At 40.2% G+C, this 23084-nt stretch overlaps 3 protein-coding genes across 3 annotated transcripts in view; all 3 read right to left on the bottom strand.

Moving 5' to 3' along the window:
• Positions 1 to 1410: 1410 nt before the first annotated feature.
• Positions 1411 to 5752, bottom strand: LOC118226772 (60S ribosomal protein L13-like). The gene is made up of 6 exons (XM_035416643.1): positions 5683 to 5752; positions 4720 to 4837; positions 4244 to 4385; positions 3721 to 3894; positions 2255 to 2311; positions 1411 to 1646 (listed from the first exon to the last, which is right to left on the bottom strand). Exons 2-6 carry the CDS (start codon positions 4821 to 4823, stop codon positions 1488 to 1490), a joined length of 636 nt encoding a protein of 211 aa, XP_035272534.1. The 5' UTR covers positions 4824 to 4837; positions 5683 to 5752; the 3' UTR covers positions 1411 to 1487.
• Positions 5753 to 8379: 2627 nt separating this feature from the next.
• On the bottom strand, positions 8380 to 13580 carry gcshb (glycine cleavage system protein H (aminomethyl carrier), b). Its single transcript, XM_035416899.1, has 5 exons — positions 13274 to 13580; positions 10581 to 10660; positions 10067 to 10130; positions 9834 to 9965; positions 8380 to 8961 (listed from the first exon to the last, which is right to left on the bottom strand). Exons 1-5 carry the CDS (start codon positions 13422 to 13424, stop codon positions 8864 to 8866), a joined length of 525 nt encoding a protein of 174 aa, XP_035272790.1. The 5' UTR covers positions 13425 to 13580; the 3' UTR covers positions 8380 to 8863.
• A 4770-nt stretch (positions 13581 to 18350) lies between these two features.
• Positions 18351 to 23084, bottom strand: part of LOC118227759 (nuclear factor of activated T-cells 5-like) — a 63777-nt gene continuing 59043 nt past the window's right edge. The window contains 1 exon segment of the mRNA XM_035418609.1: positions 18351 to 22933. The gene's annotated coding sequence lies outside the window, so the exon portion shown is untranslated.

Genomic DNA, 23084 nt, shown 5'->3' with positions numbered 1-23084 from the left:
CTGGGCTCACCTCTACACGCAGCGTTAGTACAGGAATCAAACTGAGATAGGGGGTGGTCTCTCTCCTACTTAAGAGTTGTCCATAGTGAGAGGCAGAGTGGGATTTGGGGTACTCATATCCTTATTTGTAGACAACAAAGTTGCAGAAAATCAAAGTTTTGGTGCTCAAGGACATAATATTCCTAGACGTAGAACCGAAGCGTAGGGGAAAGGGAACTAATGGAAGGACTTGTTCCAGAGCCACTGTAACCTTTCTAATGTGTATCGCTGCTGCCATCTATTGGTGAAAAAATAATGTGCGTATATTTCTGCTCAAGGCAACCTTCAGCAGAAATGAAGGGGAAATTATAGCAAAATTATTAGTTTGCTGTTCCTGAAACACTTCTGTGAAAGTTGCAGTGGCGCAATGTATTTTTGTGGTTAGTTTTAGGCCCTCTAGATTTGGAGGCATTGTTGAACAGGGAGATGCATTTCTGTTGGGTGAGTGAGTCTATTCGCCATATCCCGTTGTAACGGAGCGAACCCTCCGTTCCTGCTAGGACACTTTTTTACCAAACCGCTTTTAACCGAGTAATCTGCTCGTCGTGGCTGTTTGGTGCGTAGTGCGCACCATTTGTTTGCTGGGATTTGTCATCAACTACAAGATATTCGCTACATCTGTTAACCATTAGTAATGTACTGCAAATAACTTGCATATATCATTCTGGTTTGTAACATTTATTTTCATAATGGCATGTTCAGTCAACGCAGTGTTAGGAGTTGCTACTAACCGTTGTGTTTGTTCCTGTCCCATGTTCAAACTGGAATGACGTAAACAGATCGTCACGATCGTGTGCAACTTTATTGGAAGCGCAGTACAAGCACAATTTACAATTGTAGATGGGGGAGACTGTGTGTCTTTGGTAATGTTTTCTGGTATTTAATTAGATATGTTATTACTACATATTGAGTTATAACTGATAATATACGTGTGACGATTTATTTGTGGAAAAATGTGCTGTTATTTCTTCTGTGAGATAATTGGATTTTTGTGTGAAAATGGTAGTCTGCCAAATGTACACGTACATCAGTAGGCTGGCTTGCAGGAGGTGGGCATTGGTGTTCTGCTTCTAGTGTTTGTGTACAAGTTGGGAGCCACTTCGGTTGCACAAGTTCTAGTCTCATCTCTCACTGTAATTTCACTGTAATATCCACCGACGTGACCATCCCTGTAACACCTGTTCTAACTGGAACTGCTCATCCACTTTATGTTAAAGACTCGAACCTCATTTACGTAATGGATACACCAGAAACAATGCTATTAGTAAAAACCAATACCGATCAGCATTGTCTGCCAAGAAAGTAAAACAATTGTGAAATTGCTAGCAGGTGCCACTGACTGACTTTAAAACAGAAATGATGTACTTTATGCATGAGGTTTTTGTTCTTTTTTATTTTTGGATTTTTAAATTAGTTAATTTTTTCAGTTCCACAGAAACTATATTTTTTCACTTCTTCTTGTCTATCTCCTGCTCAGCTGCCTCCTTAGCCCTCTTGGCGCGGATGCCAAAGAGGCGGGCGTTGGCGCGGGCCATGCGCAGACTAGCGAAGGCTTTGAAGTTCTTCTCGTCCTCTGAGATCACCCGTGCTTTCTCTTTCTTGTGCACCTGTGAGGGAAACAGAAGAACGAAGGGGCCAGAGGCCCTTTTAGGTACCACCACTCCAAAAGAGTTTTTTTTTTTTTATTTAATTTTGAGATCTGCCATCACAAACATTCAAGAAATTCAGATTACAGAACTAAGTGCATTGCTTAACTGTTTGCCATGGTGTTCATCATGTGGAAAATCTGGCACTAAGTGGCCAAACAAAATGTTTTTAATCTTCTGAAACAACCCTTAATTCCCTTATTTGGTGCTCTAGGCAACAAGCTCCATTGGCTATCACGTTTATGAAGAGGCTAGTCTCCTTGTTAAGGTGCCACCTACTAGCCAAGAACAGAGAAGCTCTCAGGCCACTGATTTCCATGCAGAGGGATGTTTGTTCACACCAATCAAACCCTACAAAGTCCTGTGTACAGTCTCTTTGGTTACAGTTAAGCAAATATTTGTTACTCTGTGCAACAAAACGCACTTGCTACTTCTTAATTCGCTCGTTTAAAATAACCAGTTTAGATTTTTTTAAATAAAAAAATATGACACACCATATGCAGTGCTCTATGTAATAATATCTCGATCTTACATAATAATATCGTCTTTGGAATGAAAATTATACTTACATTTCTGATAGGCATGATGGGTCCAGACAGCTGGGTGGCCATCTTAAGCTCCTCGGCCTATTGACACAAAGTGAGGTCAGTACCGTGGATGACCAGGAGTCCCAGGTCAATCAATCATTTTCCCACAATATGGATTTTACATAGACCCTGATTCCACTACCCCTCACTGCTGACTGAAGAGACCTGAGGTCTAAAAGCATTTCACCCATCTGAGAACAGGTATATGTCAAATGTGTTTTGGGTTCTATTTTTCCTTTGTCTGTTTTATTGTTTTATAATTGTGCACTCTAAAATTCATAGATGTGAAGGCCTCTTTTTTCAATTAAGTGAGATTTTACAGGAGTATGCACATAAATGTGAAGTCAGGTGAAATCAATGCACTCTACAGATGGAATCAGGAAGGAAAGTCCTTCTTGAGATGCAATTCTTTAAAATAAATTTGCGTGAAGGCACACATTAGCAGATGTCAAAACCTTTAGAAGAGGGATCAATGTACATGCCAATGAGTGAGCCAAACGTTTTGTACTGACATTGCTAGATCTGAAAGTAAATGATATCAAGCCAGCAAGTTATCAAAAAAGATTTAACACTTTTGCTGAGTGGGGGGAAAGTAATTTTCTTTTAAAAGAAAAAATTGAGCAATGTTCTCCGACTTTTCAAGCAATGTGGAAAATCTATACCACTTTCACTGCCTTTAAATACTGTGGCTGTCTTTCCATGGAGTTTCACTTTTTTCAGAACTGTGGGAGCCCAGCTGACTAAAAACAGGGAGCTTATGCAGTCAGCCAAAGGTTTCAATGGAAAACCTCAAAGAAGTGACTGCCAAAGACCTCAACTTTTTCTAAAACACAATATGGCACCAAAGTCTCAAGTAAATCACATCACATAACTAACATAGCCATTAGCATATAAGATGCCTCGTCTGGCAAAACTATGAACACCTCCTCTTCCCAAACTTAAAGAGATTTCATCAAAATGTTCTTTTTATACTAACACCTAAATCAAATGGAATCCCACAGTTCAGACCCACATCCCACTCCTTCGCCTTCTAGTAGTAAAATGTCTTAAAATTGCCCCTTGTAATACAAACTGGCATGTAGTCTGAGCTCAAGCTAATATCCTTGAAACCAGAGTAAAAATGCATTTACTAAAATATTTCAGGTTAAAAGCACACAATCCAGAAAAGGTTCCAACCCAGCCCTCTCCCGCATGTTAAGCAGGGGTGTCAAACTCCAGGCCTGGAGGGTCGCAGTGTCTTCAGGTTTCATTTTTTCCTTTCAATCAGGGGCCAATTAAGGCCTTGGCAATAAAGTGTATGGATTCTTTAGCCAATTAGATTCAAAATTACTTACTGGTGCTGGACTGTCAAAAACCAAAAGACATTGCAGCCCTCCAGTACTGCCATCTGACGCCTATGCATTACAGAGTCATATTCCCGCCCCCTCCTCCACAGCTGAGCCACTCACAGAGCTGTCTCCCTTCCTGGGGGCGGTGGCTTTCTTGGGGAAGAGGATGAGCTTGGAGCGGTACTCCTTCAGCCGCTGAACATTGGCCTGCAGGGACTCAGTAGATCTGTTTCGCCGACGGGGGTCCACTGCGATGCCGATGGTGCGAGCCACTTTCTTGTGGATGCCAGCTGCCTAAAACACACACAGACCATCATTCGGTGAGCTTTGTGCATTCAGAACTATGCACATTTAGCAGGTTTTAGAACTTTTTTATAGACATATTTACAATTTGCATTGACTGCTAGTCGATACAACCACTAGTTTTCAGAACTTTTTAATACACATTTTAAATAACATTAATTTATAAAGATATTGGCTGTGAAAAAAAAGAAAGAAAAAGCATATACAATGGGTCCCCAAAACTGAGCTTGACAACCACTGCAGTCGGAAAAATTACAAGAGCCCTCTGTAATTTCTCTGCGTTTGATCAGATGAGCGAATGCTATGAATAAAGTGAGCAAAACCGCAAGGCGGCCCATACCTTCAGCTCCTCCAGGGTGAAGCCCCGCCCTGCACGCATCTTGGTGTGGTACCTGATGGTGGGACACCTGACCGCGGGTCGAAGAGGACCAGCCACGGGGCGAGGGGCAATCCGGCGAGCCTTAGCCTGCCGTGCCTTGCGTCTGCAGCGAAGGCACCGACAATGTTACATCACTTTATGAATTTAGCGCAATATTTCAATTATTCGGCTTCCCGAACTCACCCCTCCACATCTGTTGACCTAATGCCTAGTGCAGCCAACTTGAACCCCGCAAAGAAGTCCTCACTACAAAACCTCACAATTCTGCAGTTATGCAAAGGGTCAACACATGAAGGGAACCTGTTTCCCCAGCCCTATCAACCTGGCAGGCTGACAGGAGTGCTTGTAAAAGTGTGTTGCAGGACTCCTGCAACAAGCCTGATACACCACATTTTAAGGTGATGCTGAAATCCCCATCAGTCCAGTCCTGGGCCTACCTGCGGACCTTTCTGGCCGGCTGGTTAAACCAGGTGCGTACCCTCTTCTGCCAGTCTTTGTGGAAATGAGGGTTCAGAAGCATGCCATTCCTACTGGGAGCCATGGTTACCTATTTCCCTGTGAAGAGATCAGACAGAAGTTGGACATGGGCTCTCCGCTCAACGTTCTTCGGCAAAAATATTGGCCAACCAAATAGCTCTGTTTAAATTGTTTTATGCTAGCCCAGCTAGGCTATTTTTAAGGCATTTAAAAGAGCATGTTTACCCTTCACTCCCCACCCACCCCAAGAAATTCACACCTTAAACCTGAAATTGACACGCTTTATTTGTTTGAGTAGGAACAGAAACAATTAAATCACTGAGGTGTTGAACGAAGTGTCATGGATTGCACCAATTAACATCACCAGTACTCTTACTACATTTTCAATAGCAAAATCGAGTTAGTTACGCTTACCTAAATCACTTAGGTGCTTTATCAAGGCTACCTAGATTGTCAGCCAATAACGTTACAAATTTTTCCTCCATCATCAATTGCCTGTTTATTTGCCAATATTATTTGTGCTAGCAGTAAATGACTAGCTACACCATATACAGAACAAAACCAGGATATATCATATTAAATGGTATGCCCTATGCTAAAGCAATACAATACTTTATTCCGTAGTACGTATTCAGAGTCATAGTACCTTTACCAGAGAAATGTATGTTATATGCAACCCAGCTGTGGGTACCACACTATGGACATTATGAGAGCTACATAACACTACTAGAGTCATGCAACACTGAAATAACTACAACTCAATCATCCTCAACGATAAAACCACAATAATGTCACTTCGGTATTGACCACATTGTTACGTATAACACTGAATTTGAACGCGACGCAAATATTCATTTGAAATTAAGGATGAACGTGGGTTTTATTTCGAATTTTCAATGGTCTATGAAACCACCTTCACGTACCGTTTAGGGGGAAATGGTCGGAAGAAAAGGGAAATCTGTACAAATGCATTGTGGGATACCTTCAGAAACAACCAATCAGGAACGTCCGTGGAGTACATTACTTCCGGTTCGACAACGGTCTATTACATAAGTACTAACTAGATTTTACATGGGACCCTCTCTGTTTCCTATGGTTTCTGTGCACAATATGCACAGTAAGTAGATTGGTTGTATATCAACGTTTTTTTGTTGTCGTGTATTGGTATTGACTCCAGCAAGTGGATATCTACAGGAGACTTCTTTAATTTATTCATCAATAAATAATTATAGCATATATCCATACTAAGTGTGACGTTACACTGAAAAAAAAACGGTTTTGGAAAGGTAGCTTGTTAGCTAGCCTCGTGTCTTAGTTACCTGCACGATAAAAGCAGAACTAAATCTTCAGCTACCCAGCTATACACACGCTGAACTAAAGCAGTTGAGACAGAAATTCTCTGCAGTGCGCATCACAAACATTTCACACAATGCATATGGGTGATTACGTCCTTTTGTCATTTTAGTGGCCTTTCTTGAGCATCCCTAAAATCATCAGTCACTGTCAATCAAACTAATCTTAGTCATCCTCAGCTAAAATGAAGTGTTCCTTTTTTAACCACAAGATGTCAGTACACCTCAACCAGTCACATGCATGAAGCGTTTCTCCATGAGTGTCAGGTTAACCCCAACTCCCATAAGAGCCATCAGTGCTGAGTTTAGAAAATCTGGTATAGCATTTTTGTTCTCACCAGCTGTCATAAATTTGTTTTTGATCATTTAAGAGTTACTGAAAATTTAGAACAGGACTGCCCAACCTTGTTCCTGGAGATCTACCGTCCTGCAGTTTTTCATTTCAACCCTAATTTAACACACCTGACTCTACTAATTGGCTACTCAACAAGATAGCCAGCAGCCATACCTCCATGCACTCTGCTCCTGCCAAATGGCTGGAGCTAAGCAGGTTTGGGCTTGGTTAGTATTTGGATGGGAGACCACCAGGGAATACTGAATTGCTGCTGGAAGTGGTGTTGGTGGGCCAGCAGGGGGCAATCTTCCCTCTGGTACAAATAAACCCCAATGCCCCAGTGCAGTGACAGGGACACTGTGCTGTAGGAGATGCCATCTTTCGGATGAGACGTTAAACTGAGGTCCTGACTCTGTGGTCATTAAAGATCCCATTATCGCTAAGAGTAGGGGGTTCCCCGGTGTCCTGGCCAAATCCCAGATCTGACTCTCGCAAAAACTTGCCACTAAAAATCATCCCCAGATTTAATTGGCTAAAATAAATGTTCTCTCCCTCTCCACCTTCGCTAATGTGTGGTGAGCGTTCTGGTGCAAAATGGCTGCCGTGCATCACCCAGGTGGGTGCTACACATTGGTGGTGGGTGAGGTGAGATCCCCTTCACTGTAAAGCACTTTGAGCATTTCGAAAAGTGCTATATAAATGTAATTAATAATAATAAGATTTCTAGTTGTTGAATGATGTGTACTTTGTTATGGCTGGAGTGAAAATCTACAGGTAGCTTCCAGGAACAGGGTTGGGTAGCCCTGATTTATATGTTACTTCTTAAGGATCAAACATCAATATATTTTTGTACTGGTACAGTGCATATTCACAGACTATTTGACTGCTTTAATACACCCAGATCAGCAAAGATGTCTTGTAGTGTTGTTAGTAAATTAAGCCTTAGATTAATCCTTATTTTATAAAGCATAAGATGTTTGACAACATTTATGCAATTACATAAAATTCTGTTGCTATTTGTGTCAATAAAATCATCACTTGAATTTAATATCAAGCTGAACTTACTGAAATGTACCTGAACATCAGGAAGCAAATCTAGCAAAGGCAAGTTTGGGTAGTACATGGTCTTTTTGGTAAAAAAAAAAAAAAAGTGCTAATAAAATGTTTTCATGTGGTTCTTATAAATACTTCCTTCCAATGCACACTGGTAGTTGCTATCGTGTGATAGAACCAACTGGACTGGTCATGCTTCCACTGCTGCAGCATTGACCTTTGACCCTGGTGCATTCGTTTGTAGTGGCGCAGGTTGCTGACTTCACTGCCCCACCTCCAGCTGGTGAGCCCACTGACTCGTGTGATCAATTATTGATAAGCACCTGCACTATCAGAAGGCAAAGGTGGAGGTGAGCCAAACTACATTATGGCCACGTGAGATAATGCATCAGTTCAGCACATTAGGCTCTTCCAGTTAAACTCAGCACCCTTCTGGGACAAAATTTTGTCATAAACAGGGATTGAAAAAAAAAAATGTAAGAATAAAATTACAATTGTGTGCAAAAGTACAGTGCCTCCCACTATCCAAAGCTAGCTGGCTGGCCTTATTTGGAGTGACAGTGAGTGAGAATGAGGGCAAGTGAATGTTAATAGAAGTGCATGCTGAGTTAAGTTTAAGTTTACTTTAGTCATGTACATGACATGTAAATACAGTACGTTGGTGGACAGTCACAAATATCAGCAGCTATATTCAGAAATGACGCAACACTCAGAAGGCAACAGGTTCAGAAGGATCCTTTTCACCTCTTACTGTTGTGAGTGTACTGTATGTACATGTACAGCATTGCATTGTCCCACCAGACATGCCAATGCATTTACAGCTGGAACTTCTCCACCATGCCCTCTGGCTTTGTAGCGTGGGAAAAAGAAGTCACTACGGGTTCATAGGCAAATACATCAGAAGAGTGCACGCACTTCATCTGAATGTTGTTTTTATTAAAACAGGCATTTCATTTACAACAATCACTTTTCAACGCTGCTGCATCTCTACACTCTCCGGCTCTGAAGAAGCACCAGGAAATTGGTCTGAAACAGCACACAGGCCAGGCCAAGGTCTGTCATGGGCACCTGCCCTAAAGAAATCTGAAGCTCTGCTGGAATTTTTTTTATCTCTAGAAATCATCGCTATGACACCCGTTAGAAGACGAGATGTTACGATTTCAATTACTCTGTGGATTAAACCAAAAAGAAAAAAAAGAAAAATCACAAATAAATACATGAAAATCTGATTAGGGAAAAGTCCCGGCGGTGCGGTCCCGTCGGGAGTTTCCCGTTGTGGCACAGCCGAAGGAGCTCGCGGCGGAACCGGGTGGGATTAGTTTGCGTGAGTTCTAACTGTGGTTATCGTAACTTCCAGCAGGGCTCCTAGTTATCAATCGATTTGATAAACTTCTCGTAGGCCGCTTCGTCCATCAGCGCATCCACCTCCTCTGGTTTGTCAATGGTCATCTTGATCAGCCAACCTGAGACAACAAAAAAAACACATTTTACCACGTTTTTTTAAACAGAAAGGAATCTGAGAGAAGAACATAAAGAGTTCAAATATTTTTTACAAATATATTCTCAAGATGTACAAAATATATTGAAGTAGAATTTCTTTTCAAAACGGAACTGCTTATAAAAGCAGTAGTTATGGGAACCAGAGTACAAAAGGGACCAGGCTGTAGGTTTGAGTTTGGGAAGACCTGATTAACATGTATAAAGTATGTAGGCTACATAACACATAAAACCAGATCTTACAAGACCACATGAATGACTAGCATACAGGCATTACTTCAGATATCATTCATACTCTCTTTGAGTACTGTGAACACATACACTGATATTTCACCTCACTAGAGGCAGAAGATTCAAAGTTGACCACACTAAATCTAAGCTGAGGCACAAAGAATATCCTTTGAATCTGCTGCCATCTTCTGTTTGGTGGAATAAGTGAATTTTGCAATATGACCTAGATAAGACTTGAATCACAGTGCCTATTTTATGATACTCAAAATATAACAAAATATTTTATAAAATACTGGCTCTTTTAGCTTAATTTATATTAATTTGCCTTGACATATTTTTTGGATGGATTGCCAACTGGAATTCTGGCATGTCTGTTTCTTTTGTTCACGGAATGGCTGGATGGAACACATGACCTGTCATTTTGTCATTTCAGCATAATGCTTGAGGAAACATTCAGTTCAGAACAATCTTTTTGAAGCAAATGCTGAAGTGGCAAGGAATTAACAGAGAATTAAAGTTTACTTTTTGTGTTCTGCATATTTTTTCTTCTTCACATGATTTGTTATCCAAATTTTAGCACGCGGACTAATTGTGCCCACATCCTCACCCTTTTCATAGCACGATTTGTTGACCAGGCCAGGGTTGTCCGCCAGCTCCTGGTTGATTTCTGTTACCTCCCCAGTCAGGGGCGAGTATAACTCACTAGCGGCCTTCACACTTTCCAGTGCCCCAAACTCCTCTACAACAAAGGAAAACGTAAGTTATGCACTAGCAACGTTACAAATGCCACAACAAAACAAATGCAACGCTATAGATATAAATAACATTCCATGTACTCACCCATTTGGTCAAGTTTTGCTCCAACTTCAGGTAGTCCACAGTATACCACATCCCCTAATGCTTCCTATAATGCAATCAGAAATGGATTTATTAAGACAAAATGGTCGGTGAATATTGCCATTTACTACCCAAAAGAACAGAATGTTTAACCAATTAGTTTTTAAAGATTTAAAAAATTGCATTCCTCAAGCCGGCAACTCATTTTCACAGAAAGAACAGTCCATAGAATCCTATTCTTGCAGAAAATGAAAATTAAAAAGATTTTTTTATTTATTTTAGAGAAATCACAAAAAGTAAACTACCCTCAATGATCACACCATAAAATGTTGTGAAATCATCTGTTCTGGCACATTTGAACCATACACTAGAACAGAACAAGGGGCAAAGCTTAGATTGTAAACTGGTTCAAGGGAGAGAGGATAAAAGCTATTAAGTAGGGTCATAAATATCTGTGATAGACAATGTAGCCATGAAAATTCAATAACCCAACACTAGCACAGGTGTAGTTACCTACCTGAGCAAAATTACTGATGCCAACTGTGCCAACTCCACCTTCTACCCGTACCCATTCATGCTTGTCTGTGAATTTGAGTGCTGCAGGAAAATGAAAAAAATACCATAAGCCACATACAAAAACTAAAAAATTTAAGGAAAATTAAAGATAGGGAGATGGAGCATATTTCAGACTGGCTTACAGGAACCTGACTACAACTTAAAAATTCAAAGAAATTTGTCCAAGATGGTTCAAAGAATTAGCCTATAGCCCAAAAGGTATTCAAACAATGTAGCCAATGTGATTTTTTATTTTATTTATTTTTTTATCATATGACAATTTTAGATCATTTATACAAGTAAATGGAAGTCACTGTTTTCAGTTGTCTTTAATGGTCTAATCAGTGCAAGTACTGTCTATCTGGGAGTATCAAATTAACCAACCAACACTGGATGGGGCTGGCTCTCTATATATTTCCCCCCATACTAAAACAACACACAAACCTAAAAACATTCCCAGTGTGGAATTAAGGCAAGACAACAGGCATACATATTTTTGAGCTAAATTAGAGGCACAACCACTAGAGAAACGCTGAATACGCCAGTTTTTGCAGTGCTGGGGGGGCTCCGAGTAAGGGTGTCAAATCACAATGCAGAAAGGTGCTGAGGGGGGAGGTAGCTCACGTGGGAGGCCCAGGCAGAATTTACAGCCTTCCCTGGAGGGAGATAGGCCAAAAGAGGGGGGAGGAATACTGCAAATATCCCTCGCTCACACCACACACTGCTCTTGTCGATGACTGTTCAAAGGACACTTTGATGCACTGTGAGCCAAGGCCAGAGACCTTGTGCAATGCTGCTAATCTACAAAAAATACATTGCATTGGAGTAAACTGCCGAACCCGAAAGGACCTACTGGTCCAGACAGACTTCTAGGATACAAAGAGCTTGCAATTGACCCAGGAATGTGTCTATTATAACCGTAATCTGTGACATCAAGTTTGAAACGTGCGGGGTCATGTGAAACCCAGTCATAGCCAACAGACAACCTCTAACATGTGCCAAACGCTTGCCTCTCCAGAACACAGGCCACTGTAGCCTTAGAGTGTGCAAGTGATTTTGTGTCTGTGTGTGTATGCAACAGCATTTACAATAAGGAACAGAGTAAATAGCCATAATAGCCAAACTAGTGTATCCAATTCACAGCAATGAGTGCATGCACCATTAATATTAACATTTGTCCAAATTTTGTACGAAATATTATTTTTGCAATAAGGCGTGAGAGAGAGCGGTCACAACATCCTCCAATTAAAATGCGGTCTTTAAGCTCAATGCTATCCCGATACCCTGAGGGACAATTAAAATGCCTCAGCAGTTTCCAATGCTAGCATCAGCCCATGCAGAAAAATACAGGTTTGAACCAGATTGTGAACTGTGCCCAGCGCTTAGACAGCGCACAACAGTGAGCACAAACCCGAGCTCCTGCAAGTGTGTGTGTGCTTAGAATGGATCGCTATGCAATGTTACCGTTCCAAAAATAAATGCTTTACACCAACATCGATGAACTACAAGCGAAACCAGTAATAGCGGAGGACAATATGCATGTCAGGGAACGTCCATGACAAAACTGGGCTATTACTTCAAAGATATAAAAAACTAGCTAGCTAACCCGTGCCATATTAAAATGACACAGCATTGTGCTATTCTGATCCGGGAAATAATATATATATTTTCAAATGACACGGTAAAGACAATGTTTTTGGCTATGTACATTAGCTAATACTACACAGCAATAACTTGAGTCAAAGTTCGTCTAATGACTAGCTCCCCGGTGCTAGTGAAGCAAAAGTGGCAAACATCAGCATGGTGGTCTTAAGCGGTAGCTACACGGCCTTTATATATTTAGCTAGCTAAGTTAAATTAGAGATCAGAGAACAATGAAATACACGTGATATTTATTTCAAAGAATGGAGTCGAGATTAGTCAGCCAGCCACGACGTACTTTGTGCCTACTTTTTATAAGTAAAATCGTATGACTTGACAGACTGCGAAGTGGGATTCATAAGATAGCGGCACATGGGCTTTACACAAAGTAAATACACGAAATAGGATGCTTTAACGGTACATATGTTCATTCAAGTTTTGAGCACGTACAGCTACGAGCTTCGTTATTTTTAGCGAAATTAACCGAGTTTGTTAGCTAAGAAGTTAACACTTTGGAAACAGCAATGGAATATAGCTAGCTATCTAGCTACAGTAGCGAGAATCTGTGACAGCAAAGCGAGTCATGTTTAAATAGAATACATTTAGGCAAGCATTTGTAAATTGTAATTCGGCGCAAATTATGCAAATCAGCCAGAAATATCAAAGGCATCGATAGCTTGATACTCTGGCCAGAGAACTTTTTCTGTCGCAGCAGAGCAGGTGTCTCGAATAGCTAGTTAGCCAACTGGCTAACCAACTTATGAACGTTCAAGTTCAGGTTCACAATCAGCAAGCTACATAACGTTAGCGGGCTAAGTAGCCATACCTCGGAATTGTTCAAAATAGCAGTAAGCTAACTGTTTTACAACTCCTTTCCAGATCAGCGCGTTATCTACCTATTAGCAAGCTAACTTCACAGATGCACTCGCTCATAAGACAGTCGGCAAGTAGAGACCAAGGTTTTTCGTTCATCCACCCAGACTCTGTTAACCTTAACGTGTAGCAAAGTCTTACCTGCAGACAATCGGGAGGCCGTGCTAAGTGTTCGCGGGCTGCAGGCCTTCCATAACAGTCTGGACGAAGGCGCTTGGGCCGCTCGCGAAAATAGAGGCAGTACTGAAGGAAAGTTTGCAGACACGCACCGGAGCGAGACAAACATCGCCATCTTCACTGTGTACAGGCTGTAATGAATGACTTGCCCTAGCCTGGAGCGTGAAAGGGGCGTGCACCATTATCACAGGCGCAATCCCGCTTCTAAAGGGAGGTTGTGACCGTGATGTGTGACCGTGGAGATTTAGGTGATCCTGTGTACCCACTTGTGACTAGGCCTACTGACTGACGGCGAAAGTAACAGAATAATATACAACACACTCAGGATATAATTTGCCACGAACGCAGTTTTTCCACACCGTTCTCAACAAAACCATGGATTTGCTTCCATTCAATGCTCCAACATCTAGTATAAAGCCTTCCCAGATGAGTGGAGGTTGTTATAGCAGCAAAGGGTGGGCCAGCTCCATATTAATGCCCATAATTTTGAATGAGATGTTGGATGTCAGGTGTCCACATACTTTTGGCCATGTAATGTATCTGACCTATTGCCAACTTAAGTGGCGAGACATATTTTTACACACAGATACAAGAATGCACACAAACACAGATACTGTTTGCACATGCTGGAAATTATCAACAATTGAATGAAGTGATTTCTAAAATTCAAAATGTGTTTTAAACGTGTCCTGATTTGCATTGTATTATATCCTGTAGCATATGTGTACTGGTATTCAGTTTCCTACTATTTTGACATAATATTTTTTACAACTAAAGTTAAGCCTTTAGCAGTTGTTTATCAAGTATGAACATGTTATTCCAGAAGTGAAGGTCACCGGGCTCTCCTGTGGTCACTAATTATTAAACAAATTACTCAGTGTCTCCTAAAGTGAGATATGTTGTCAACACAAGATGCATTAGTAACTTCAATATATTTCAATGTCTTATTACTGAAAAGGAACATTGTGGCTGAAGTATGTGCACTACTTTGAAGAACTTCCTGTCAAGCCAGTGAATATTTATATATACACAATCTATATCACAGCTAGTACTAATCATAGAAAAGGCACATCTCTAACCAAACAAAAAATAAATAAATAAATAATGTTTTGCTTTGGTTGTAGCCAGGGCTGGAGGAAATTCAATTTCAATTCAGTCATGTTATTAGACTAATTGAAATTCAATTAATTAATTGTAATTTCCTCATAAAACTTTAATGGACATTTTTAGGTGTGTTGAAATAACTTTTTGTTGTTTTCATGGTTGTGAAGCCAGTGGTGCAAGGTCGGGTTATGATAAAACGGCTGAACAAAAAAATCTAATTTTGAAAGGATTTTCCCTCAGCTGGGTCACTAGAAAATTGAGTTACTCTATGGGTGAGTGGACAATAGATGAATAAATAAAACTGTAAAAACAGCGGTTTTTTTGAATAAGGGGATACAAATGAACCTGGTATACATGAATGCTTTTCCTCACATGAATGAACTTTGGTACTGTAGTATTGAGCTTGGTGTGGGGGTGAGGGTGAGGCAATTAGTAAAGCGATAAACTGAGGGGACATATTCAGCTGGGTGGACTTCTTATTGAGGAGTCCCACTCTACAAGAATTAATACAACAGGGAACACTGCAACTACGGATTACATCTGGAATGTGGTAGGGATTGCAGTAGCACAGACAGCACACAACCTTCTTGGTGTTTCCCAGAGAGAAGACATAGTGTTCTTTGCAAGAAAATCTGAAGAGTATGCCTTCAATTTCAGAGTGAATTCCTGAGTAGACCCATTAATCTCCATTCATAGCAGAGCTTTTCATATTTAAATTTCATAGGACCTTGCCTGGTTAGTTATAGAATTGTTTACATATTGCAAACACTTCTATAAAGGGCGTGATAAAGCCTGGTTGCAAGTTGATTCCTGTTTTAATAAGGGTGTGCCAGGAGACTTCATTGACCCATCCTCAGTAGAATCTCACTGGAAAAAAGGAAATGCACAAAAGTACATGCATGTTTGAATTGGGAAATCCCTCATATTTAATGCATTAGTTACCAACTGCTCCTACATCAACATTATTGGATGCAAGTTGCACACCCTCAGCTAAATAAATAAAAAATCTATATTTATTCTTTCACAGCTGTTACTCTTTAGGGGTAGGGGGAAACACATGTCTCTAAGCTCCTAATGTCTTTTCACGATGTTTTCTTTGAGGTCACATTTTTATCGGCAAGCTCTGGTCCGCCCCATCAACCAATGGGATGCAAGCTTCACCACCTCCCCACTCATTTCTCCTCTTCGGTGCTGTGCAGCTTAAACAAGAAAAGGTGTGAAAGCTCTCTCCTCCTTTTACATTTCTTTCAAACTCAAATGAAAAAATCTTTTCAGCACAAGAATTTTTGTGTCTCTGAAAAACTAAATAACATACACACTCTACATATGCATACAAGCAGTTTGCAAACATGCACTCAATCTACTTATAGTCCACTATTCATAACTTTTGTTATTTTACATATATAGTGTTTATCTTGTGTACATAAGAGATCTGTTGTAGATATGTATACTTCTTTAAATATTTATTGTGTTGTCATATCGCATGGTTTTGTCTCACCTGTCTTAAATTAGTCCTACAATAGCACTATGCTTGCTCACTGGCAATCATCCTGACAAAAGAATTTTTTGCCAAAATTATAAACACAGCAAGAAAAAAATATTATTTTTATTGTCATATTTCATTCCTTATTATTGTTATTGTTATTGTTAATTTAATAGCATATCTGCTGGCAGTTACAGGCCATTCAGAACCATCATGGATCCTCATTCAAATATTAATATTATCCCTTTATAATTCGTTCACACAAGTTAGCAGTCATATTAAACAGCATTCTGCTCTCCTGAAAAATACAAAAACCATTCCCCGTTGCCTAAGCCGCCCATCACCCAGGAAACCTATAGGGCAGATAAACAAACACGAAATCTGGCCTGCACAGTATTCTCGGGATTCATTTAGGTAATTACTTTAATTTGCAGGGATCGTCCCGTCTTTCTGGTTGATAAGCAGCCTCCAGTCTGCGTGCGGCACCTTTGCCAAACTGCTCAGCTTGTACAGAGTGGAGAGAAGATCCACCCGTGCACACTTCGGCGGGTGAGGCAATGAAAAAAAGTGGGCACTTGAGATTTTAAGGAAAAGATAAACAGGGTATTGCCATTAAAATCAACCGCATCCTATCAAAACTCCAGATGCTCATGCATTGCCACTCCTATCCTATTCAGAGATTTTGCTGCTTAACCCATTGTGTTACTTTTTTTTTTTATCTCTGAGCCTGGCATGGCGCATAGTTTACGTTCTCTGTTTGCTGGTCTAGTACTCCCCCTGCTGGACACTGTCCATACAGAGGATGCAAAGGCAGGTGAAGATTGCAGCAGCTCAACGCCTTTTCAACAACTAGAAGTGTTCCATTTGCTTTATGTTAGGTTTATAATTATCTCAGCCAAAAATGCTGAGCTCAGTGGGCTGGTAGGTGGAAAGCATTATAAGTGTCTGCTAGAAGAAAAGCCTACCTACCTCTTGTAGTGATCTGAGGTAGAGCAGTTCAGGTCCCAGGCCAGGCCACCCTTTGCAATGGGCACACTCAGCTTCAAAGGTCACAGAACAGCAGAGTAACACTTAAGGCCCTCTTGGCATGCAGATGAACTACTGATTTCAAGATTTTTCCCAGATTGAATCAAAACTATTACTTTTTCCCATTGTACACACAGTATACACAGTGAGCTCCATAAGGTTTGGGAAAAAGACATTTATTCTGGGTTTGGCTCTGTTGTACTCAACAATTTTAGATTTGTACTCAAACAATTTACATGTGGTTAAAGTGCAGTTTCCCAGCATTTATTAAAGGGTAGTTTCGTACATTTTGGTTGCAAACTACCCTTTAATAAATTCTGGGAAACCGTTTTAACCACATGTGAACTGTTTGACTACCAATGTGAAACTTTGGCATACAAAGTCAAATCAATAGACATGTCTTTCCAAAGAGAACCCATCAAAGATGGTGAATATGATGCATTCACTGTCACGTCCAATTTTAGACAAAGGCCATGAAGCACAATTAGATATTTACAATAAACATTCTAAATTTTAGAAGAACGCAAAACAAATAAAAACACCTAATTGAGGTCTTGCCCCAGTGATGCATGGACATTTGTAATATGTAATATGCATCAATACAAATTGTGGATTAAAAAGCCAAAGAGTAAGTAGAACATTAAAAAAAAAAACAACAAAAATGTGTGTCCACATCACCACCAACATAATAGTTTAAGATAAACCACCACCCACCTCTCTCTTTGGGGATTGCGAGAAAGCAACTCTGTTAGAAGGAACATTTCCATGAGACCCTGGGAAGTTATTCCTGTGGAATGCTCAAGAGGGCAGGCTGGTGTTATTTGCTCTGTATCTGCGAAGCAAAAACTAACCAGGTGGTGGCATAGTATTCGTCATTTCACTAGTCACTAGTTGCGTTTGGGTGGTCATCGGCAACTGCTACGTTTATCACATGAAAAATACATATGTCCGCTGAGATGTCAAGACGTTGGACCAATGAGGTTGCCCACTGCTAAACGTAAATAATGGATGACAGCCAGGCATGAACCCTGCTGTGAAATCACCCCAAAACGGAATAAATCTCATGCCCTCACCAAACTTGGCTGCTCTGCTTAAACACATTATGAGAGATAAATAAATTAAAGATATATGGATATACTTATCATTAACCTGGTACATTGTTGCTGTCGTCCAGCAGCTGTTAACAGCGGGGTCAGGTCAGTGAGATGTCACAAGTGGCCAATTTACAGCTATTTCAGGGAGTATTAGCTTTGTTAATTTACCGAAAAAGGAAGTTTGATCACTCTCAAAGGCATTAATGTACATATAATTCCTATTTATTCAATGTAAAGATTGTTTTCCAAATGAGAAATCACAACGAAATGTTTTTCTTGAAAAAAATGACAGTAATTTGAAGAAAATGTGAAAATAATTTGACGGAAAAAAAGATCAACTTAAAATCTATTTTATTGATATATTGACAGCATCAAGTTGACAGAAACATAATTACAGGTATACAAATGTCCTGACAAAAGCAAAAAAACATATTTAATAGATTTATACTGTAAACTCAAATATTAAAAATTTGTTCACATTGTAGCTAAAAACACAGACAAACTACACCCAACCCATGTCAGTGCTATATGTCAACACAAAACCAAGAAACAAAATACACATTTACTGGGTTCAAAGCAAGCTTTCACACAGATGGTCAGACAGCTAAAACACATAGGGAATGTTTTTGTAAACTGTCTGGCTAACTCATAATACTTAAAATAAAAAAGCTGGTGACACCCATCTTTAAAATTTCAGTAAAATATATCATCTTGTTGATGTCAACAAAGTCCTTTAACACAAACACTCTGCAGAAAATCTCCTTGGTGCCACATAAAAGAAAAAGCTTTTTTAAGTTACATAAATAATTATAATAATTAGTTATCATTTTCCCCTTTCCCTCATAATGAATAAAATCACAAGAGGCTAAATATAATTTCTTTTTTTAGAAAAGATAAAGGTAACAGATTTACAGTTATACTGAGTCAAGCTGCATAGCAGTTTGAGACAAGACTTCAATTGCACTTAAGTTTCACAACATAAATGCAATGGATGGTTTTGATTAAAAGTCGACAAAAATGCAGGAAACTATACACTCATCTAGTCACTGTTTTTGAGTTATTTTGAAGTGAACCTAATGCAACACCAAAGTCTGATGGTTTGACAGTCATTAACAAAAGACAACCTTTACTGACAGCTGTACCATTTGTGAACATTAACAGGCAGCTATGTACAGAAACAGGGTTTCTGTTCTAAATGCAAGTTGTCAAGGCACATGTTCTTCCTCCATTAAAAAAAAAAAAAGATATTGACTGGTACCCGCTGAACATTCTTCCAACATGTAAATTTCAAGTTGTATTATAATTGGTTAATCTGGCTCGTAAAACAAGTTACATGGTCCATGTGAGGCTGTAATCGTGCACACATGCGATTTCCCTCCCAGGTGTAATTCTGTGAAGTAAAAAAAAAAAAAAAAATACATAAAAAATAAACATGGCCTTCTAGACCAGCATTTCCCAACCTTTCTCCTTCCACGACACTTTACAAATGAACAGAAACTCATGGCACACCACTCTCAAAAGCGAGCAATATACAGACCTTGATGGGGCGTGTCAACAGTAGGCCCAAATGTACTTTTGGGGTTTTATTTAAGCAATATGCATTTTATTGACATTTATTTGGGCTTTGTTTATGACTTGTTCACTTGTTTTGAAATTCATTTGAACTTCGAAAATTTTTTTAAAGGATTTTTCAGACGGCACATCTGACCTTGCATGACGGCACACCGGTTGGGAAACACTGCTTTACAGAAATGTACCCCTCCCTCCATTCAAAGAATTAACAAAAGGCATTTAATTGGCCCCCTCATAAACAAGTTGTTTACTAAACATTAAAACTGGAAAACAGAATTGTAACTCAGTGCTTGAGTTTGGAAAAAAATAAACTTTGTGTACAAATAAAACTTGTCCAAATTCCGTTTTAAATATACTTAAATTGGTCCGGCATCATATGTAGCAGCTGTGTGCGCGCAACCTACACCAACTGAGGTAACGTATACACATTTTGTTTAAATCAGTATTTCATGGATTATATTTTATCTGTATGTATGGCTTCATGTTTGGCATTGCCTGAACTAGCATCCTGTGCTTTTATCGGTCTACAAGCAGTTCTCGAAGCTCTAGTACTGACAGTAAAGGGGTCAGGATTCCACAAACGAAACACTGATTATCCAACTGCTGTTACAGCTTAGCTTGGAACAAATATATCTTGTATCATAATGGATCTAATGTAACAATATAAATTATATGAAGAAAGCTACGTAAGTTCATCTGTATCTTTACATCATAGTATAAAGTACAGGGTACAATTAAAAAGATTAAAAAGAATGTGCTGAATAGACTGAGATTATCATGAGACCCCACTGCCAACAGGGCATTTATAGTAGAGGAAGAGAAGTTTATATAAAAAAGCCAATTGCTAAAGTGGTAAGAACAGGGACAGTACCACAAATACTAATTAACCTGATATGTTTTTCTCTGCTTAGCTCCCACAAAAATAACAGTTAAACTAAAAAAATAAACATTAAAACACATTCCAAAAGTTCAAAATTTCACATAAAAATCTGTGGCAGATCACAACAACAGTGTTGACTAACTGACAAGTTAAAGACTGCTAATCGCCAGAGTAGGCCCTAGGGTTTTGGTGGTCCGAAAAAAAGAATGTTGTTGTGGTGCTCCAACACCAGTCACACCCAGCCCTAAAACCTGCGGCCCAGAGATGGTTTTGGCCCTAAACGACCGCATAGTGTTTACCCCAGCGGCCCCAGAGCGCATGCAGCAGAGGGTCCCTTTAAAACACCAAAACCACCACAGTCCACGCTGCACGCCACTGTTCCTTTATTAAACGGAGAAAGGGTGATGATGACCACTTAAAATGATTAAAATGGCAGCAATAAGATTCTGCCACACTTGAGACACACTTGGGTGCTGAAACCCAAAAAAAAAAAAAAAAACCCCCACAAGATGAGACCTGGCCTTGTTCCAGTCAGGTACAGACGGTCCTGTATGTGCACTGCCAGAGCATAGTAAACAAAAGTCCGGTTTGGCAGCTTTCCAGCACGCCCCGACGTGTTCATATCTGCAGTGTAATTGTTAACATGAGCCGCCCCTCTTCTCCCACTCCCACCTCCCCCGCAGCTTCACCTAAAGGATCAACCAGAGGGGGAGCCAACGCAGAGATCCACAGACATTGGTATACAGACATTCGCACATGCTCTATATCGCACAGTATGGTCACCGTTGGACAATACGGCCTTCGTATGCAAATAGTAATGTTGCCGTCAATGACGTACAATAAGCCTCCACCTACCCTGTGGAGATCCGTGTTTCACGGTAAGATACAGACCGAAAATAAACGTTAAAAACAAATTATGCAAAAGAGCGGCTTCCTTTCCTTTTCCACTGGTAACACTGGGGCTCTCCAATTCCCAAATGCCCACTGACCACACAAGCTCCAGGCGCTCTGAGAACATCACATGAACTAGCACAAAAAAAAGTATGTACAGTTGTACTTAACACAGTATAACATGTCTTAATTTATCCCAATAGAACATGCTGGTTTATGACCCCATTGTCACACAAGTTGTCATCATTATGCCCACAGCATGTTCAAAGACAGACTTACATTCAAACCAAACGTAATGATGAATATTTTTTTGAGTGGCCTAAACTCTGGCTTCCCACTGAAGTTTCATTTACATTTTCCATTTATAATGGCAAATTACCCCAGATTTGTTTGTAGTGCAATTGACATGGCTACTTTGCGATATTGGGCTACTTTTGCGAGGCAGACACAGACTTTAAGTCCACTAATTCACATTACTACTACGGTACTTTTGTGAGTGTAATTAACTTACAAACCAGTTAGCAATTTGTTAACATTATGAGCACACAGATTCTGTATTTGATAGGACATGACCTGAAGCTAGTGTGTCAGCAAGAAAGACGGATGCATGTTGATCACAATAAACAGTTTTCTTCCTTTGGCCAGTGGAATATTACAATATTACTTTCCATCATTTCCCAGAATTAACATATTTTCAAAAAGTGGGAACCCTGGCAAATTGTTTGGTCTTATTTTTTCCTCCTGTGAACACTCCCCTTTAGCTTCATCACCTTTTTTTATCACAAATGCCAATTGCACAAGGTGAAAAACATCTGAGCTCGGAACAGGAGAGGAAAGGGACAGTTGGGTGGCACAAGGAGTGTAATGGACTCCATATAAAATCTTAGTCCTGACTCAGAGACATACAAGAAAATAGAACTATGTACAGTAAATAGGGCAGAGAAATTCATATAACAATACAGCTTTATACGTTTTTCTGTCTCTTCAAATTCACATACACAACGGACTTCAGAGACCATGGAGAGCTATATGCCCATATAAGGAGCAACTTGTCACAAAGAAGAGCTTTATAAAGTGCTGAAGGTAGAAGGTCAAAAACATTCTTACAAAGGTCTACTTTTCTCAATTTGTACAGGTTTTGTTTACATTTACCAAAAGTGTTGTTTTAAAAAGCGAAAGAGACACACAAACTGAGCTTCACAGCCCAGTCAAGCCGACGCGGTGTACCGCCAAAAAGATCTCGGGATGTGCGTGTGCTCACTGACAGCCTACGAGGCTGAGAAATGCTTTTTAGAGCGTCGCGGATATTTCACCAAACACAGGACTTCAATCTGTGCTGAGGCCTAACCAGAGAAGGCTGCGCCACGAAGCCATGCCACAAGGCAAGCTAAACGGAAAACCTCTGGGGCTTCTACTCCGCGCCCCAGCGCTGGCTGATAGGGGGCAGTGCTGCAACATTAAAATATTAAAACTGAACAGAAAGTTCTGAAGTCCTGCTGGGGATTCTGGTTGGCTGGGGACACCGTTGGGTTCCTCAGCACCCGACAGGACCACCGCCCGAGTCCCGTCAAGTCCTGCAAGAGAGAGCAAGGAGCATCATGAAGTGCTTGTCTTCTGTATCGCAATCCTTTTCCCCATTTGGAAGCAGAGACTGACTGCGCTCCGCTGTACTTGTACATCAACTCTCTTCTAGTTTCACATCTACAGACCTGAGACAGTTCTCCT

The sequence above is a fragment of the Anguilla anguilla genome, chromosome 5, assembly GCF_013347855.1.
Source record: "Anguilla anguilla isolate fAngAng1 chromosome 5, fAngAng1.pri, whole genome shotgun sequence".
Lineage (NCBI taxonomy): Eukaryota > Metazoa > Chordata > Actinopteri > Anguilliformes > Anguillidae > Anguilla > Anguilla anguilla.
This window is presented reverse-complemented; position numbering and strand designations above follow the sequence as displayed.